This window comes from Rana temporaria, chromosome 7 (assembly GCF_905171775.1).
Source record: "Rana temporaria chromosome 7, aRanTem1.1, whole genome shotgun sequence".
NCBI classification, from domain to species: Eukaryota; Metazoa; Chordata; class Amphibia; order Anura; family Ranidae; genus Rana; species Rana temporaria.
The window spans coordinates 190,967,896-190,983,146 of NC_053495.1; the positions used below are offsets into that span (position 1 = coordinate 190,967,896).

Genomic DNA, 15,251 nt, shown 5'->3' on the forward strand with positions numbered 1-15,251 from the left:
CTTAAAGGCAGAACATCCACTTTTCTACGCTTATGAACTCTTTTTAGGTTGAATACATTCTTCCTTTTTTTGAACTTACATATGTTATTTGAATTTTTAGATGCTTTTTTTTAGATCAATATTGTGATTTATATTGTTTATATGTCACTATATATTGGGTGCCAGTTATTGGCCTGAATACACTCACAGCACCGCCATTTTTCTGGTTGTATCCTTGTACATTTTGTATTATCTATATATGTCACATGTGCCAGTCATTATATTTTTTCCACTGTCACTTTATTTTGTGTACACATTTGCATACATATATAGCGCCACACTTTGGGGGTAATCCACAAAGATCCGGCGTAACTTAATTTTTCCCATTTAAGTTACACTGCCTTAAAATTTCTACCTAAGTGCCCGATCCACAAAGCACTTACCTAGAAATTTTTGGCTGTGTAACTTAAATTCCGCCGGCGCAAGGCGTTCCTCTTTTCATGGGGGCGATTCCCATTTAAATTAGGCGCGCTCCCGTGCCGGCCGTACTGCGCATGCTCGTGACGTCATTTTTCCGAAGTGCATAGCGCGAAATTACGTTACGCCAAGCTTTGTGGATCGCGACGGGTCAATAAAGTTGCGTCGGGAAAAAAAAAGATACGGCAAAAAAAAAAAAAAATTCAAAACAAAAAAAAAATCGCTTCGCTGGACAGAAGGGTCTGCTTTTACATGGTGTAAACAGTTTACACTTTGTAAAAGCAGCCCTAATTTTGCGTTTGCAAACTAAAACTTACGGAGAAAAAACGAAGCTGAAAAGCTTCGTGGATCTCCGTAAGTGCTAATTTGCATACCCGAGGCGGCATTTCGACACGAAATGCCCCCAGCGGCGGATGCGGGACTGCATCCTAAGATCCGGCAGTGTAAGTCCCTTACACATGTCGGATCTTCTGCCTATCTATTGGAAACTGATTCTGTGGATCAGTTCCATAGTTAGGAACAGGGATACGACGGTGTAACAGCAGTTACGCCGGCGTATCCCTTTTGAGGATCTGGCCCTTTATTTCTTATTTACTTTGCACAATTTGTCTAATTGTAGTGTTGGCAGCGTGTCAATTTTTTTGCTAACGCAGTATTTTTTCATATTTCACAAGTACTATATAAGTACCTGAAATAAATAAATACAGTATATTGAACAGGTGTACCTAATAAAGTGAGTATATGTGTCTATAGAGACCAAGGTTTCTGTGCTGAGAGCATGCTCAATGAATGCTCCCAGCACAGTGACCGAGCTGTCACACACATCACCTGGTCTCTGTTTATGATCGGGAGCTAATCACAGTGATTGAGAAGTCCATCCCACCTCCCAACATTGAGGCTTATTGTGATTTTTTTTACCAAAAATAGGTAGAAGAATACGTATCGGCCTAAACTGAGAAAAAAATAATTTTTTTTTATATATTTTTTGGGGATATTTATTATAGCAAAATGTAAAAAATATTGCATTTTTTTTCAAAATTGTCGCTCTATTTTTGTTTATAGCGCAAAAAATAAAAACCGCAGAGGTGATCAAATACCACCAAAAGAAAGCTCTATTTGTGGGAAAAAAAGGACGCCAATTTTGTTTGGGAGCCACATCGCACGACTGCGCAATTGTCAGTTAAGGCGACGCAGTGCCAAATCGCAAAAACTGGCCAGGTCCTTTACCTGCATAAAGGTCCAGGTCTTAAGTGGTTAAAGAGCCCTGTCGTGGGGCAGCGAGAAGGGGTTAATAATAGGCTTCATGACTCTTTCAAAAAAGTTTCTATCATGACAGAGGAAACTTTGCAGTTAACAAATAACCTCTTGCGTGCTGTTCTCATCAGCGATATCATCTTGAATGATAAAACAGGAACAAAAAAACTGTTATTCCCCCTTCCAGGCAATCTTGGCGCACTTAATGGCTCCTCTTTACATCAGCGCCATCAATATAATTTGATATATACACATCCACACACTTTATTGTCTTGTGTTAAGCTGGTTTTGGGGTTCATTAAATTTTTTTGTTAGTGGTAATAATTCTTTAAGGGTCTGCTCTGCGCTTTTATATATCTCATCATTTGTGCATCTGTTCCGGAGATTTTAGAGCTATCAAAACTCATTTGGAAAGAAAAAGAAAAGTATTTGTGTTTTGAGGCATCAGTTTGTACTTTTTAATGCAAGATTTTCCTAAATGAAGTCAAATTGGTGTGCTTGGGAAGAACGCTGCATGTTACAGCTAGATTTATCAAAAAGGTGATTAAATCTTCCAAATTCGTCATAGCGAGGGGCCACCACTGAGATAAGCGCAACTGAGATATCAAGTCAAAAATATAGCAGTGGTGGGCGATTATGTAACTTTTAGAAGAAACGTCTTAGCCACCCACACACTGCCTTATATTTTGTATAAGAATGTCTCAAAAATACAAAATTAGTTCTGCAATATTTTGGAATAAATATACCTACTTTCCTCCAAGATCCTGGCCTTACTCCCCCCTCCATGTTGCAGGTGAAAGTTTGCCTTACATCAGATATATATTTTATGGACACGGGGCGTCGAGCTGGTGTGCATGCATCCTGGCCTTTAAGTGCAGCCAACACCGATGCTTTCAGCCTATCAAAGTCTATGGCAGGCTGCAGCAGGAGAGGGCTGAATTCTGTACTGAGTGGCACTTTCTTTTTGGGTCCATCTTGTTCAGGGACAATTGTCCCCTGCCAGAGATTAGTTGATACATTTCCAGGTGTTATTGTAGCTTTTAGAATATATTTGAGCATGATGATCACTAGTTGTTTGGCACAGGGGTGTATGCACAGGGGTAGCAAGGGTCGCAGTTGCAACCTGGTCCCATGCTCCAGGAGCTCCATATAGAGGAACCAATCCCCTCCATTTTCCTCCAGCAGCCTTTCACATACCTCCCAACATTTAAAAAGTCCACTGCGGGACAGATGTTGAGCGGGGGGGAACGAAGTTGTTGACCGGGGGGGGCTTTGGGGGTCGAAGTTGTTAAGCGGGAGGGGGGTCGAGGTTGTTGAGCGGGGGGGGGGGCGAGGGTGTTGAGCGGGGGGGGCGAAGTGGATGCCTCTCACCATTGCACAGCTCCCTCGTCCTATAGGCTGCCATTCAGCTCCACCCGCCTCCTTCTATAGGCTGCCATTTAGCTCCACCCGCCTCCTCCAGCAGAACTGCCCATTCAGCTCCGCCTGCCTCCTCCTACAGTACTGAGCAGGGGTGGGAGCTCGGATCCTCACAGTGTGGGAAATGTAACCCTTTTGCGGGACTGCAGGAATATGCAGTCAGTGCGGGATAATCCCGCAGAATCCATGCTTGTTGGGAGGTATGCTTTCAGCAGCTGCAGTAGGAAAATGGAGGGGATCGGTTCCTCTACCTGCCACCCCTCCTATCCACCTCCTGCTGCTCCAAGCTGCTGCTCCTGTTGCTCCGTCTGTTACAGGGGATCTGTCAGGATTGAGAGCAGGGAAGCATCCCATAAATGTGTCATTTACAGGCCCCTTCCTTTTCATAATGAATAGAGTCAGTGATCTGTACCGATCACTGACTCTGTTAAATCATAAATGAGGCATAGTATACTGTGTATACTATTCTTCAGTTTGTGAACGAATGGGAAGCTGTGCACAGAGCTATTCCTGTATATTCATTCTGTGCAGCTGAGGCTGCAGAGAAGGAGATTGAGGTCTGTCTAGACCAGGGGTCTCCAAACTGCGGCCCGAGGGCCAGACGTGGCCCTTTGCTAGCCTTTATCCGGCCCTTGGGGCACTATTTCTTCTACTGACACCAACAATGGGGCACTACTCCTCCCACTGACACTAATGATGGGATACTATTTCTTCTACTGATAGGGGCACTACTCCTCCTCCTCCTATTGACCACTAATCCTGGGGCCATATTTATTCTGACTCATGTCAGACCCGGGACATTTTCTTCCCCCCGCTGGCCACAATCCGGCCCTCCTCAAGTCTGAAGGACAATAAACTGGCCCTTTGTTTGAAAGGTTTGGAGACCCCTGGTCTAGACCACTGATATTTCACCAAAGCCCCCCAACGAGGCTCCTAAAAAATAGTAAAAGGACAATAAAAAAAAAAAAATTAAATTAGATGGTAAAAAAATAATAAAATATAACAAAAACAAAATACTGACACCAGTGGCAGAACTACCAGGGTCACAAAGGTCGCACCTGTGACCAGACACTGGTGTTTCTCCACCTTGAGGGGGCCTAACTGGGGATCAGAGGGTCCCTTTATGCTTTCTTGCACTGGAGCCCTTAAGGTTCTAATTGCTCCTCTGGTTTGGGAAAAAGGTCATTCAGCAAATTGGCACTGATAAGAAATGATCTGAAAACCACAGTGACCCATGAAAACTACATGCTCTGTGCCTACTGGCTGTCAAGAGCAGTGTCCTCAAGAAGATCCGCCGAGGCCTAAATCCGGCACTGGATCCCATCAGCAAAGTCCCCATAGGGATAGCTGAAACTGTTGGGGGTTCAACTATCTAACAGTAACTTTGAAATATAAACGTTGGGCGGACTTTAATGTGACATTCAGATTAACAGTAGCATTCACAGTGCAGTTTCTTACAAAGTTTTGTTGGGTTTGATAACCAAAAATATTTGATTTATCCCAAAAGCGGGTTACCTTTCTATGTGACATGACTAATCCCTTTCTCCATCTTTTTACTCGAGATTAACCCCTGAAATAAATACAGGGAACACCTGCTAAAACCAATTCATTGTGAGTCAGTGAAAAAAATGTCCATTAGTGGTCAAAATGCCACTCTTCAGAGAAATTAAAAGATAATTTGTGTGATTGTGATTGCTGTCTCTACCAAGTGGGGTTTGACATAGAACTATATAGTCAACATTGGATGGGAGGTCAATCAGTCAAAGCTCAAGGAACCCCGAGCAACCTTTGGAGGGACCCTTGAGTTCCATGGACCCCTGGTTAAGAATGACTGCTCTTGAGGAACTGCTAGATAATGGGCATATTGATATTGCTCTTCCTCGGAAAATGGCCACTTCCAATCTTCTGTGATGTCAAGGAAATACAATGTCTTAGATATTGAGAAAAAAAATCAGACATCTTCCCATCAAAAGCTTTGGAGTCATCTTTGACTCAGACATGACAATGGATGCACAAATCGGATCAGTAGTCTTCGGATCTCACCACCTGCTTCGCCTGTTGCGTAGACTCATCCCCTTCATCCCGGAAGGAGATACAGCAGGAGTAGTTGGAACAATCATAAATTCCCGACTCGACTACGCAAACTCCCTCTACCTAGGACTTCCCAAATACCAAATTTCATGTCTACAAGTCGTCCAGAACACAGCAGCACGACTGGTAACTGGAAAAAACCCTGGGAATCAATCACCCCTCCATTGGCTAGCCGTGAAGGATCGGATAACACTCACAAATGTACACAAGGAAAAGCCCTGCAATACCTCTGCGACAAAATAAAGCACTATACCCCAAGCCGCCCCCCTCTGGTCAACTAACCAGAACCTCCTCCACATCCCCAACATCCGCTACAAATAAAAAGACGAATGAAGATTCGCAGTCCAAGGACCCCGGCTATGGAACGCTCTACCCGCGGACATCCGCTCGGAAGAAAACCATCTAGCCTTCAGGAAGAAGCTTAAGACCCATCTCTTCTGAAAACACAGGAGGACACTGGCTGCAAAAGCGCCTTTAGGCGATTTAGTTTGCGTTTGTAGCTAACTCTCAATGAAGCCATAGGCCCGGATTCTCGTACGAGTTACGCCGGCGTATCTCCAGATACGCCGTTGTAACTCTGAGTCCGAGATGTCGTATCTATGCGCCTGATTCTTAGAATCAGTTAAGCATAGATTTGTATTAGATCCAACCGGCGTAAGTCTCTTAACTTAACTGCATATTTACGCTGGCCGCTAGGGGCGTGTACGCTGATTTACGCCTAGAAATATGTAAATCAGCTAGATACGCCAGTTCACGAACGTACGCACGGCCTACGCAGTACAGATACGCCGTTTACGTTAGGCTTTTCCCGGTGTAAAGTTACCCCTGCTATATGAGGCGTACATGAGGCGTACCAATGTTAAGTATGGACGTCGTTCCCGCGTCGCATTTTGAAAATTTTACGTCGTTTGCGTAAGTCGTTTGCGAATAGGGCTGAGCGTCATTTACGTTCACGTCTAAAGCATTGGCTTCTTGCGGGTTAATTTGGAGCATGCGCACTGGAAAACTTTCACAGACGGCGCTTGCGCCGTCCGTAAAAAACGTGGGGTTCGTAAATTTACGTGGGGTCACATTACATTTTCATAACACACACCCACATCTACCACATTTGAATTAGGTGGGCTTACGCCGGCCTATTTACGCTACGCCGCCACAACTTTGGTTTGAGAATACGGCACTTGCCTGTCAAAGTTGCGGAGGCATAACGTAAATAGGATACGTTATGCCCGCACAAAGATACGCGCTTCTACGTAAATCCGGGCCAAGTTTTTTTTTATCTGACAAAATGGCCGCCTCTGTTTGATGGCCGCCCCTGTTTGTGTACCTTGTACAGGTGCACTTTAAATAGTGAAGCAAAGTGAAGAAGCCAAATCCTTGTGCTGCTGTCACATTAAACATAAGAGGAGCCTTTTATTTGCTTTTGGCATTTGCTGAATATCTGAATCGTTCTCATTTCTCAACAAAACACTTTCATTAACAGGATGAAAAGTGACAATTAAAAAAAAAGATAGAGAGATCTGTTCTTCATGAATGATTTTTTTTCTCTTGCGGCTGATTGAAATGAAAAAAATAATTTCTAGAGATGAAGGGAGGGTGTAGGATGTGAAAAATACATGTAGGAATGACCTAATTTACACTGTAATGTCTGAAATGACTTTCCATATCATGAATGTGAATGGAGCAAACAGATATGGGTCAAGGGTCAGCTCTGGACACAACCTGTCCACTGTCTGGCCTGGCTGAGAAAATACACATAGGCCGGGACTCAGGGCAGGAGGAACCAAAGATTGCAGAACCTTTCTTCAATTATTTAAAAGAAGAGCTGCAAATCCTTTAAAACAGCCTTTCTCAACTAGGGTTCCTCCAGAGGTCGCTAGAGGTTCCTTGAGCAATTATCAATTGCTGACTCTCAGGTGAGTATTCGTTGACATCATTGATTTTTTTTTTAAGTACTATGGGCCAGATTCAGGTAGATCAGCACATCTTTGTGCCGGCGTAGCGCCGACGTAATTCTGAGAGGCAAGAGCAGTATTCACAAAGCACTCGCTCCCTACGTTGCGCCAGCGTAACTTAAATTGGCCGGCGTAAGCCCGCCTAATTCAAAGTAGGAAGGTAGTGGGCGTGATACATTTAAATTAACCGTGACCCCATGCAAATGAAGGGCCGAACGAACGGCGCATGCGCTGTCCCGTGGACGCTTCCCAGTGCGCATGCTCAGAATCACGTCGGATCGAACGCCTAAGATACGTAGAATCACTGAACGTATCCTACGCCCTATTCACGTAGTCCTACGTAAACAACGTAAAATCCGACGGCTGTTCCGTCGTCCATACCTTTGCATGGGTTGTGCCTCCCTATAGGTGTTCTAACTTTACGCCAGACGTACGCCTTACGTAAACGGCGTATACAGGCATACCCCGCTTTAAGTACACTCACTTTACATACACTCGCGAGTAAGGACATACCTGTGAGTGTATGTAAAGTGGCTCTCAAGCTAAAGCTGCAGCTGAGTAATCCGTGCACGGATAGTTCAGATTCTCTGCTACTTGGAAAAACACTCCCTGACACCCCCACTACAGCCCCTGACACCCCAGAAGTGAAGAAAGGTATTGCTTCACTTTAAGTACATTTTCATTTTACATACATGCTCTGGTCCCATTGTGTACTTAAAAGTGGGGTATACCTGTACTCATGCGACGGGTGCAAGTACGTTCGTGAATCGGCGTATCTCGGTCATTTGCATATTCGCCACGTAAATCAATGGAACCGCCCCTTGCGGCCAGCGTAAATATGCGCCCAGGCTCCGACGGCGTAGGAGACTTACGTCGGTCGGATGAAGCCACATTTCAGGCTTGCATTGAGAATCAGGCGCATAGATATGACAGGGCATCCGTGCACTTACGTCGGCGTAAGTGCTTTAAGAATCCAGGCCTATATCTACAAGGGTGGTATTCTTTCTACTGACCACCAATGTAAGGAGCATTCTTTTCATTGACCACCAATGGGTGTACAGGTACGTCCCTTTTACATCGTGTCAATGGAGGCGCGCGTGCGCTGCCGTGAGCTCCGTGACCATGCCCGCGGGAGCTGCAGACTCGATGTCCGCCAGTGTCCCGCGATCGGGTCGCAGAGAGGCAGAACGGAGAGATTGCTTTGTAATTTTGCAGCCATTACTGATAAAAAATAATAATAATAAAAATGCCATAAAACTATCCCCTATTTTGTAGACGCTATAACCTTTGCGCAAACCATAAATATACGCGTATTGCGATTTTTGTTTGCCAAATATATGTAGAAGAATACATATCAGCCTTGTTTTTTTATATATTTTTTGGGGATAATTATTATTGCAAAAAGTAAAAAATATTGCTTGTTTTCAAGATTGTCGCCCTTTTTTTGTTTATAGCGCAAAAAATTAAAACCGCAGAGATAACCAAATACCACCAAAAGAAAGTTCTATTTGTGATGAAAAAAGGACGCCAATTTTGTTTGGGTGCAACGTCGCACGACCGCGCAATTGTCCGCGTTAATTCGACGCAGTGCCTAATCACAAAAAATGGCCCGATCATTGGGCAGCCAATTCTTCTGGGGCTGAAGTGGTTAAAAACCTTCTGCCTTTACAACCAATTAAGTTTTTTTTTCAATTATATATATATATTTTTTTATTGTGACACTAGAATTAAGTAAAACGAATGAATGAATGCAAAAAGTTAAAATATTAAACTGGACCTTTGCCCTCTTTTACTAAAATTCAAGTTGATGTGTAACTAATTTAACTTCTAATCATCTAAGTTTTTGACCTTGTGTCCACTTTCTGGTTTTCCTGAAGGCACTGATACCTCAAGGAAAGAGAAACTATGGGCCAGATTCACAGAGCAGATACGACGGCGTATCTCCTGATACGCCGTCGTATATGTTGTTCTATCTAAGTGAGGCCCGGAGCAACTGGAAGTCAGTGTAGGGCCGGCCATGACAGGGTTAACAGAAACCCTAGTAGCTGTGGGGGGAGGAGCAGAGCAGGGGAGGAGAGATCACAGATATCTCTTACTCTCAGTTTCCTGGGCAGAGGCAGCGTGGGGGAGTGAAGTTGGTGGGGGAGTGAAGTTGCTGCTGTGTCTGCTCAGCCTGCAGGGATTTCGCTTGTCCCAAATTGTCACGGCGATGGCTGCGATCGAGGATTTATTCGGGAGATTGAGGGCGGAGGCGGCTATCCGGGGTGAGGACTGGCTGCAGAGGCAGTTGGGGGCGCTTTTGTCGCAGGATGGAGGGGACATGGGGCGCATGGCGTCGGGGCCTAGCCGCGTCCAGACCCGACAAGCAGCATCGGGGCCGGAGCACACAGGTGTGGTGCTGGCGGAGTCGGGGCCTGAACGGTCGGTCCGGGGAGCAGTGCGGGCACACGGGGACACAATTCAGGTCGCATCGGGGCCTGATCACACAGGCATGGGAGCAGCGTCGTCGGGGCCTAGTCACACAGGCCGGGGGGCCTCGCGGACGCGCTCGTCCCGCCCCCCCCGCCGGTATTCGCCCAGTATATCCCCGGGACGGCAGAGGGGGGATAGTGGACATAGCAGGGCCCCTTCGGGCCCCCCCGCGAAGCGGGCGGCGGGTATTGTGTCGGAAGGCCCAGCCGGGGGCACCAGGAGTAGCGTGGGTGCAAGGGGGGGACGGCCAGGGGGCTCAGATGCGGCGGCCTTGCCCGCCCGGCGTGTGGATCAGGCAGTGATGGGCCCGGTGGTGGGGTCTCGGCGAGTGGGATCGCAGGCCACGGTGGCTAGCCCCCCAGCTTCCTCGGCTAGCCACTTGCAGGAGGTGGAGCGCGTCGGCAGCAACAGGGTTACGCCAAGCAGGAAAGCTTCGGCAAAATCGCCGCACGGGTCCAGGGCCCGCAGGGGGAGTGAATCCGGCCCTGGGCCTTCGGCCTCCGGGACCGAGCCGCCCGGTGGGTCATCATCGGAGGAGGAGGATCGGTCGGAGGGAGAGCGGTCGGGATCTGAGGACGAGGTCTTGCCCAGGACGATACCAGCAACGAGGGATTCGAGACGGTCGGCTGATGGGATTGCTTCCACGCAGCCCGGTAAGTCATTTTACACTGATGTTTCTAATAGGCAATGTGTTGATGTGGTTGAGAGGAATGTGGTTGTTGCACCGGCGTCCCAGGTTACGGATGCACAGGTGGGTATTGCTGGAGGTGATGTGGGTTTGCAAAGGTTTTTGTCGGGGTTAGAGGCTCTGGTCAGTCAGCTAAAAGGGGGGGACAGACCTCCCGCAAGCCCGGCGGCGGCTTGGGGGCCGGTCGGGGGAGCTACGGGGGTGGCCGCGGCGGCGGTGGCGGCTGCCACTACGCCGTTGGTGGTAGCTGGAAAGGAGGCAAGTGGGGGCGGCTTGGGGGCCGGGGCATCAGTGCAGCCGGAGGTTACCGCCGAGTCGGCGGGGGCCGCTTCAAAAAAAACGGGATTTAGTACGGTTAGCGGATGAGGCTAGGGGACAGGTTTACACCTGTTACGATGCGCCGCTGGGGTCGCATCTGAAACAGGAGGTACGGGAAAAGATCTGGAAGAGCGAGTACGTGGAGATATTCGCGCTGTTACCGCTGGAAAAATTCAATTTGGACAGGGTAAAACCAGAGGATTCTAAGAAGGAAGATGAGGAGAAGAGGAGGTACAGGCTAATACCTCGCACGTTTGCAAACTGGTCGCAGGCGTATTCCATTTTGGCCAGTGTGATTGGCGAGAAGAACCCCGAGCACTGCTCGGCGCTCTTCAGTTACCAGGAGGCGATCAGTGAGGCCTACAGGTGCTATGGAGGCACAGGTTGGCTTAGATATGACGAACAGTTCAGGCAACGTCGGGCGATCAGGCCGGAAATTCGTTGGGACGCCAAGGACATTAGCCTTTGGATGCGGCTTATGACGGCTCCGAGGGCGTCGGCGCCGTTTTTTCAGGGGGGGGCCGGCGGAGCCTCTTCCCTGGGACAGTCGGCCGGAAAGAAAAAAGGGGTTTGTTGGCAGTTCAACGAGGGTAGCTGCAAGTTTGGGGGGTCGTGCCGATACAAGCATGAGTGCTCCGGGTGTGGGGGTAATCACCCCTCTTCCCGCTGCTTCAAGCAGGGCAAGGGACGTCCCGGGGATTCTTCAGGTAAGAGGGAGCACCCCGGTGATGGTGAGAAGGATGCTGCCGTTTCTCGGTAGGTATCCGGACAGAGCGGCGGCTCAGCTCCTGGAGGAAGGTTTTACTGTGGGGTTCCGTATTCCTTGTAGCTTGACGGTGGTTCCGCCGCTGTCCAAGAATTTGCGTTCGGCTCTCCAACACCCCGAAGTGGTTTCTGAGAAATTACGGAAGGAAGTGGGGCTAGGCCGCATGGGGGGCCCGTTTGAATCCCCCCCTTTGGAGGGTCTGGTGGTATCACCGTTGGGGGTGGTACCGAAGAAGGAACCAAACAAGTTCAGACTCATTCACCACCTCTCATTTCCGAAAGGGGGGTCGGTAAATGATGCGATTGATGCGGGCGATTGTTCGGTGTGCTACACATCGTTTGACGCGGCGGTGGGATGGGTCAAGAAATACGGTCGGGGGGCGTTGATGGCCAAGTCGGACATCGAGGCGGCCTTCCGGCTGTTGCCGGTGCACCCGGACAGCTTCAGACTGTTGGGGTGTCACTGGGGAGGGGAGTTCTATGTGGACAAATGTCTGCCCATGGGCTGCTCGGTATCCTGTGCGTTGTTCGAACAATTCAGTTCCTTTTTGGAATGGGTGGTGCGAGACGTGGCGGGAGTGAATTCAGTCATCCACTATCTAGATGACTTTCTCTGCATTGGACCGGGGGGGTCACGGATTTGTGCAGTTTTGTTATCTACGCTAGAACACATAGCGGAACGTTTTGGGGTGCCTTTGGCGCCCGAAAAGACGGAAGGTCCTAGGTCTGTCATTCAATTCCTGGGCATAGTCATAGACGCCGAGAAGATGGAATGTCGTTTGCCGCAGGATAAGCTAGAAGGCCTCAAGGCGGAGGTCAGGGGTATGATTGGAGTGCATAAGGTGCAGCTGCGGGCTTTGCAGTCGTTGTTGGGTAAGCTGAATTTTGCCTGCAGGATTATCCCGATGGGGAGGGTTTTTTGTCGTCGGCTGTCGGCTAGCACTGCGGGTGTTAGGTTGCCCAATCACTATGTGCGGCTCGTGAAGGAGCATAGGGAGGACCTGCGGGTATGGCACTCTTTTCTAGAGGGTTTTAACGGCAGGGCCTTGTGGATGTCCGGCCCGGTCAGCAATTTTGACCTGGAGCTGTATACAGATGCGGCCGGGGGTGCGGGCTTTGGGGCCTTCTTTCAGGGTCAGTGGAGCGCTGGCTCTTGGCCGCAGTCTTGGGTGACTGCGGGCTTTACAAAGAATTTGGTGCTGCTGGAGCTGTTTCCAGTGGTGCTGGCGGTTGAGTTATGGGGCACGTCTTTCCGGGATCGGAAGGTGCGCTTCCATGGGGATAACTTGGGGGTCGTGCAGGTGATCAATCGAGTTACCGCATCTTCTCCCCCAGTGATTCGTCTCCTGAGACACTTGGTGCTGCGCTGTATGCAGCTGAATGTGTTTGTGTATGCGGTGCACTTACCGGGTGTGGACAATGTCGTGGCTGACGCTTTGTCTCGGTTTCAGTGGGACAGGTTCCGGGAGCTGGTGCCGGAGGCAGAGGAACGGGGGGTCCCTTGTCCGGAGTGGCTGTGGCAGATTCCATTGGAACAATCTCCACCTGGATTAGGAAATCGTTGAGTGCGGGTACTTGGGCGGCCTATGAGAAGGTATGGTCGGAGTGGAGCGATTTGGTGAGGGAATCGGAGGTTCACCTTTCGGGACCGGAGGTGAGGACACTGGTTCTGTATTTTTTGTCTAGAAACATGGAAGCGGGAGTGTCGCCGTCGGCGTTGGATAAGAAATTGGCCGGGTTGGCATTTCTGTTCAAATGGCAAGGGTTGCCGGATCTTACAAAGGACTTCTGGGTGCGACAAGCTCTGAAAGGGTACAGGAAACAGGGGCGGCGACCTGACGCTCGCCGCCCGGTGTCTTTCGAAGTTTTGAGAGGAATCCTGGCTAAAGTGGGGGCGATATGTTCATCCAGGTTTGAAGTTACATTGTTCCGCGCGGCATTCGCGCTGGCATTTTTTGGGGCCTTTAGGGTGGGCGAGCTGGTGAGCCCGTCGAAATTGGTCCAGGGGGGCATGGGAGTTGCGGATGTCGGTTGGACCCCGGAGGGGGTCACGTTGTGGGCTCAGAAGGTCCAAAACGGATCAGAGTGGCAAGGGAAGGGCGGTTCATGTGTTCCCAATTGAAGGGTCGGAGTTGTGCCCGGTCGGGCTGGTAAGGGACTACCTGGACATACGTCCGGGGGTGGGGGGCGCCTTTTTGGTACACGAAAATGGGTCCCCGATGTCACGATATCAGTTTGTGGCAGTGTTTAGGAAGTGTCTGGGGGCATTGGGCCTGGTGGCAAAGGAGTTCTCGGCTCATTCCTTTAGGATCGGGGCAGCTACGGAAGCGGCAAGGAATGGACTGGGTGAAGAGGCAATAAAGAGGATAGGGCGTTGGGAATCCAGGCGGTTTCAATTATATGTTAGGCCGCAGCTGGTGGCTAGTTTGGGTTGAAGGTCTGGGGAGTGGGGTTTTGAGTTACGGGGCAAAGGGGGTGACAGGGATTACTCAAAAGCGGGTTATCTCTATGTGGGTATGTTGGTGACGTGTTTTTTTTTTTTTTTTTGTTTACTGTTTTTCAGGTACTGGACCGCTTTTGGTCTGGATAATGGGCCACTCCTATGTGGTTCGGGGGGCCAGACGGGCGGATGATCGCCCGACCGGTCGCCAGCTGGGAATATCGAGACAGGAGGCGAGTGTAAGGTGGTTGGGGGTCCCCGGGATGTTATGGAGCAAGGTGGTGCCGGAGGTGCACAAATTTGCACAGCTGGACAGGCCACCGGAGGTTCTGGTTATTCACGCCGGGGGGAATGATCTTGGAGTGAGATCGATGATGGAGATAGCATGGGACATTAAATTTGACTTTCAGCGGATCCGGATGTCCTTTCCGGATACGATAGTGGTGTGGTCAGACATGGTGGCCAGGTCAACATGGAGGATGGCCAGGTCGGTAGAGGGGGTGAATCGGGTGCGCAGGAAGATAAACAGAAATGTGGGGCGGTTTGTGCTCAGGAACGGGGGGCTAGTGGTTCGGCACCCCGAATTGGAAGTGGACACATGGAGATACCTCAGGAGTGATGGTGTTCACCTCACGGACGTGGGGATTGATATGTGGGTGTTGCGTTTAGAGGAGGGGGTACAGCAAGCGATGAGGGTGTGGAGGTGCTCCCATAGGTAAGGGGTTACCTTTGGGTGCTGGTGGCGGGTGTTTTTGGACTTTGCAGGAGAAGATATTACCCCAAAGATGGACGCCAGTACCCAGCGGTGGGAGGGGTCCTGAAGGGGTTTCTAGTTCCCAGTCTACTAATGTAGCTGGAAGGTTGGTGAATGGGGGCACTGCGGTCAATGGTCGTCTTTGAGCCAGCTTCGGCTTGAGGCCTATGACCAGAGGTTAGGACACCGCAGTGCCAAAAAAGTGTTACATAGTTACAAAGTTTAAAGGTTAACGAGTTAAGGGTTAATGGGTCCTGCAAAGTCCAGCACCATGTTAGAGAGGTTATTATCTCAGGAAATAAGTGTTTTTTCTCTATGTGTTATTGGTTTTTGTTATTGGTTATTTATGATTATTTAAAGAGTATTTAAAATAAAGGAGGCTGCTACGGCCAGTTTTTACTCCAACACTAAGTAGTGGTCTCATTATTTATTAAAGGTTAAGTGGGGGTATTAACTGTAAAGGGGCTTTAGCGGTCAGGGTGAATTCTGGTATACCATAGTCAAGTGAGGCCCGGAGCAACTGGAAGTCAGTGTAGGGCCGGCCATGACAGGGTTAACAGAAACCCTAGTAGCTGTGGGGGGAGGAGCAGAGCAGGGGAGGAGAGATCACAGATATCTCTTACTCTCAGTTTCCCGGGCAGA

At 49.2% G+C, this 15,251-nt stretch overlaps 1 protein-coding gene across 1 annotated transcript; it reads left to right on the top strand.

Moving 5' to 3' along the window:
* The first annotated feature begins 9,533 nt into the window (after positions 1-9,533).
* Positions 9,534-14,597, top strand: LOC120946022 (serine/arginine repetitive matrix protein 3-like). Its single transcript, XM_040360700.1, has 2 exons — positions 9,534-10,297; positions 13,979-14,597. The coding sequence occupies exons 1-2, from the start codon at positions 9,664-9,666 to the stop codon at positions 14,572-14,574; spliced, it is 1,230 nt and encodes a 409-aa protein (XP_040216634.1). The 5' UTR covers positions 9,534-9,663; the 3' UTR covers positions 14,575-14,597.
* Positions 14,598-15,251: the final 654 nt, after the last annotated feature.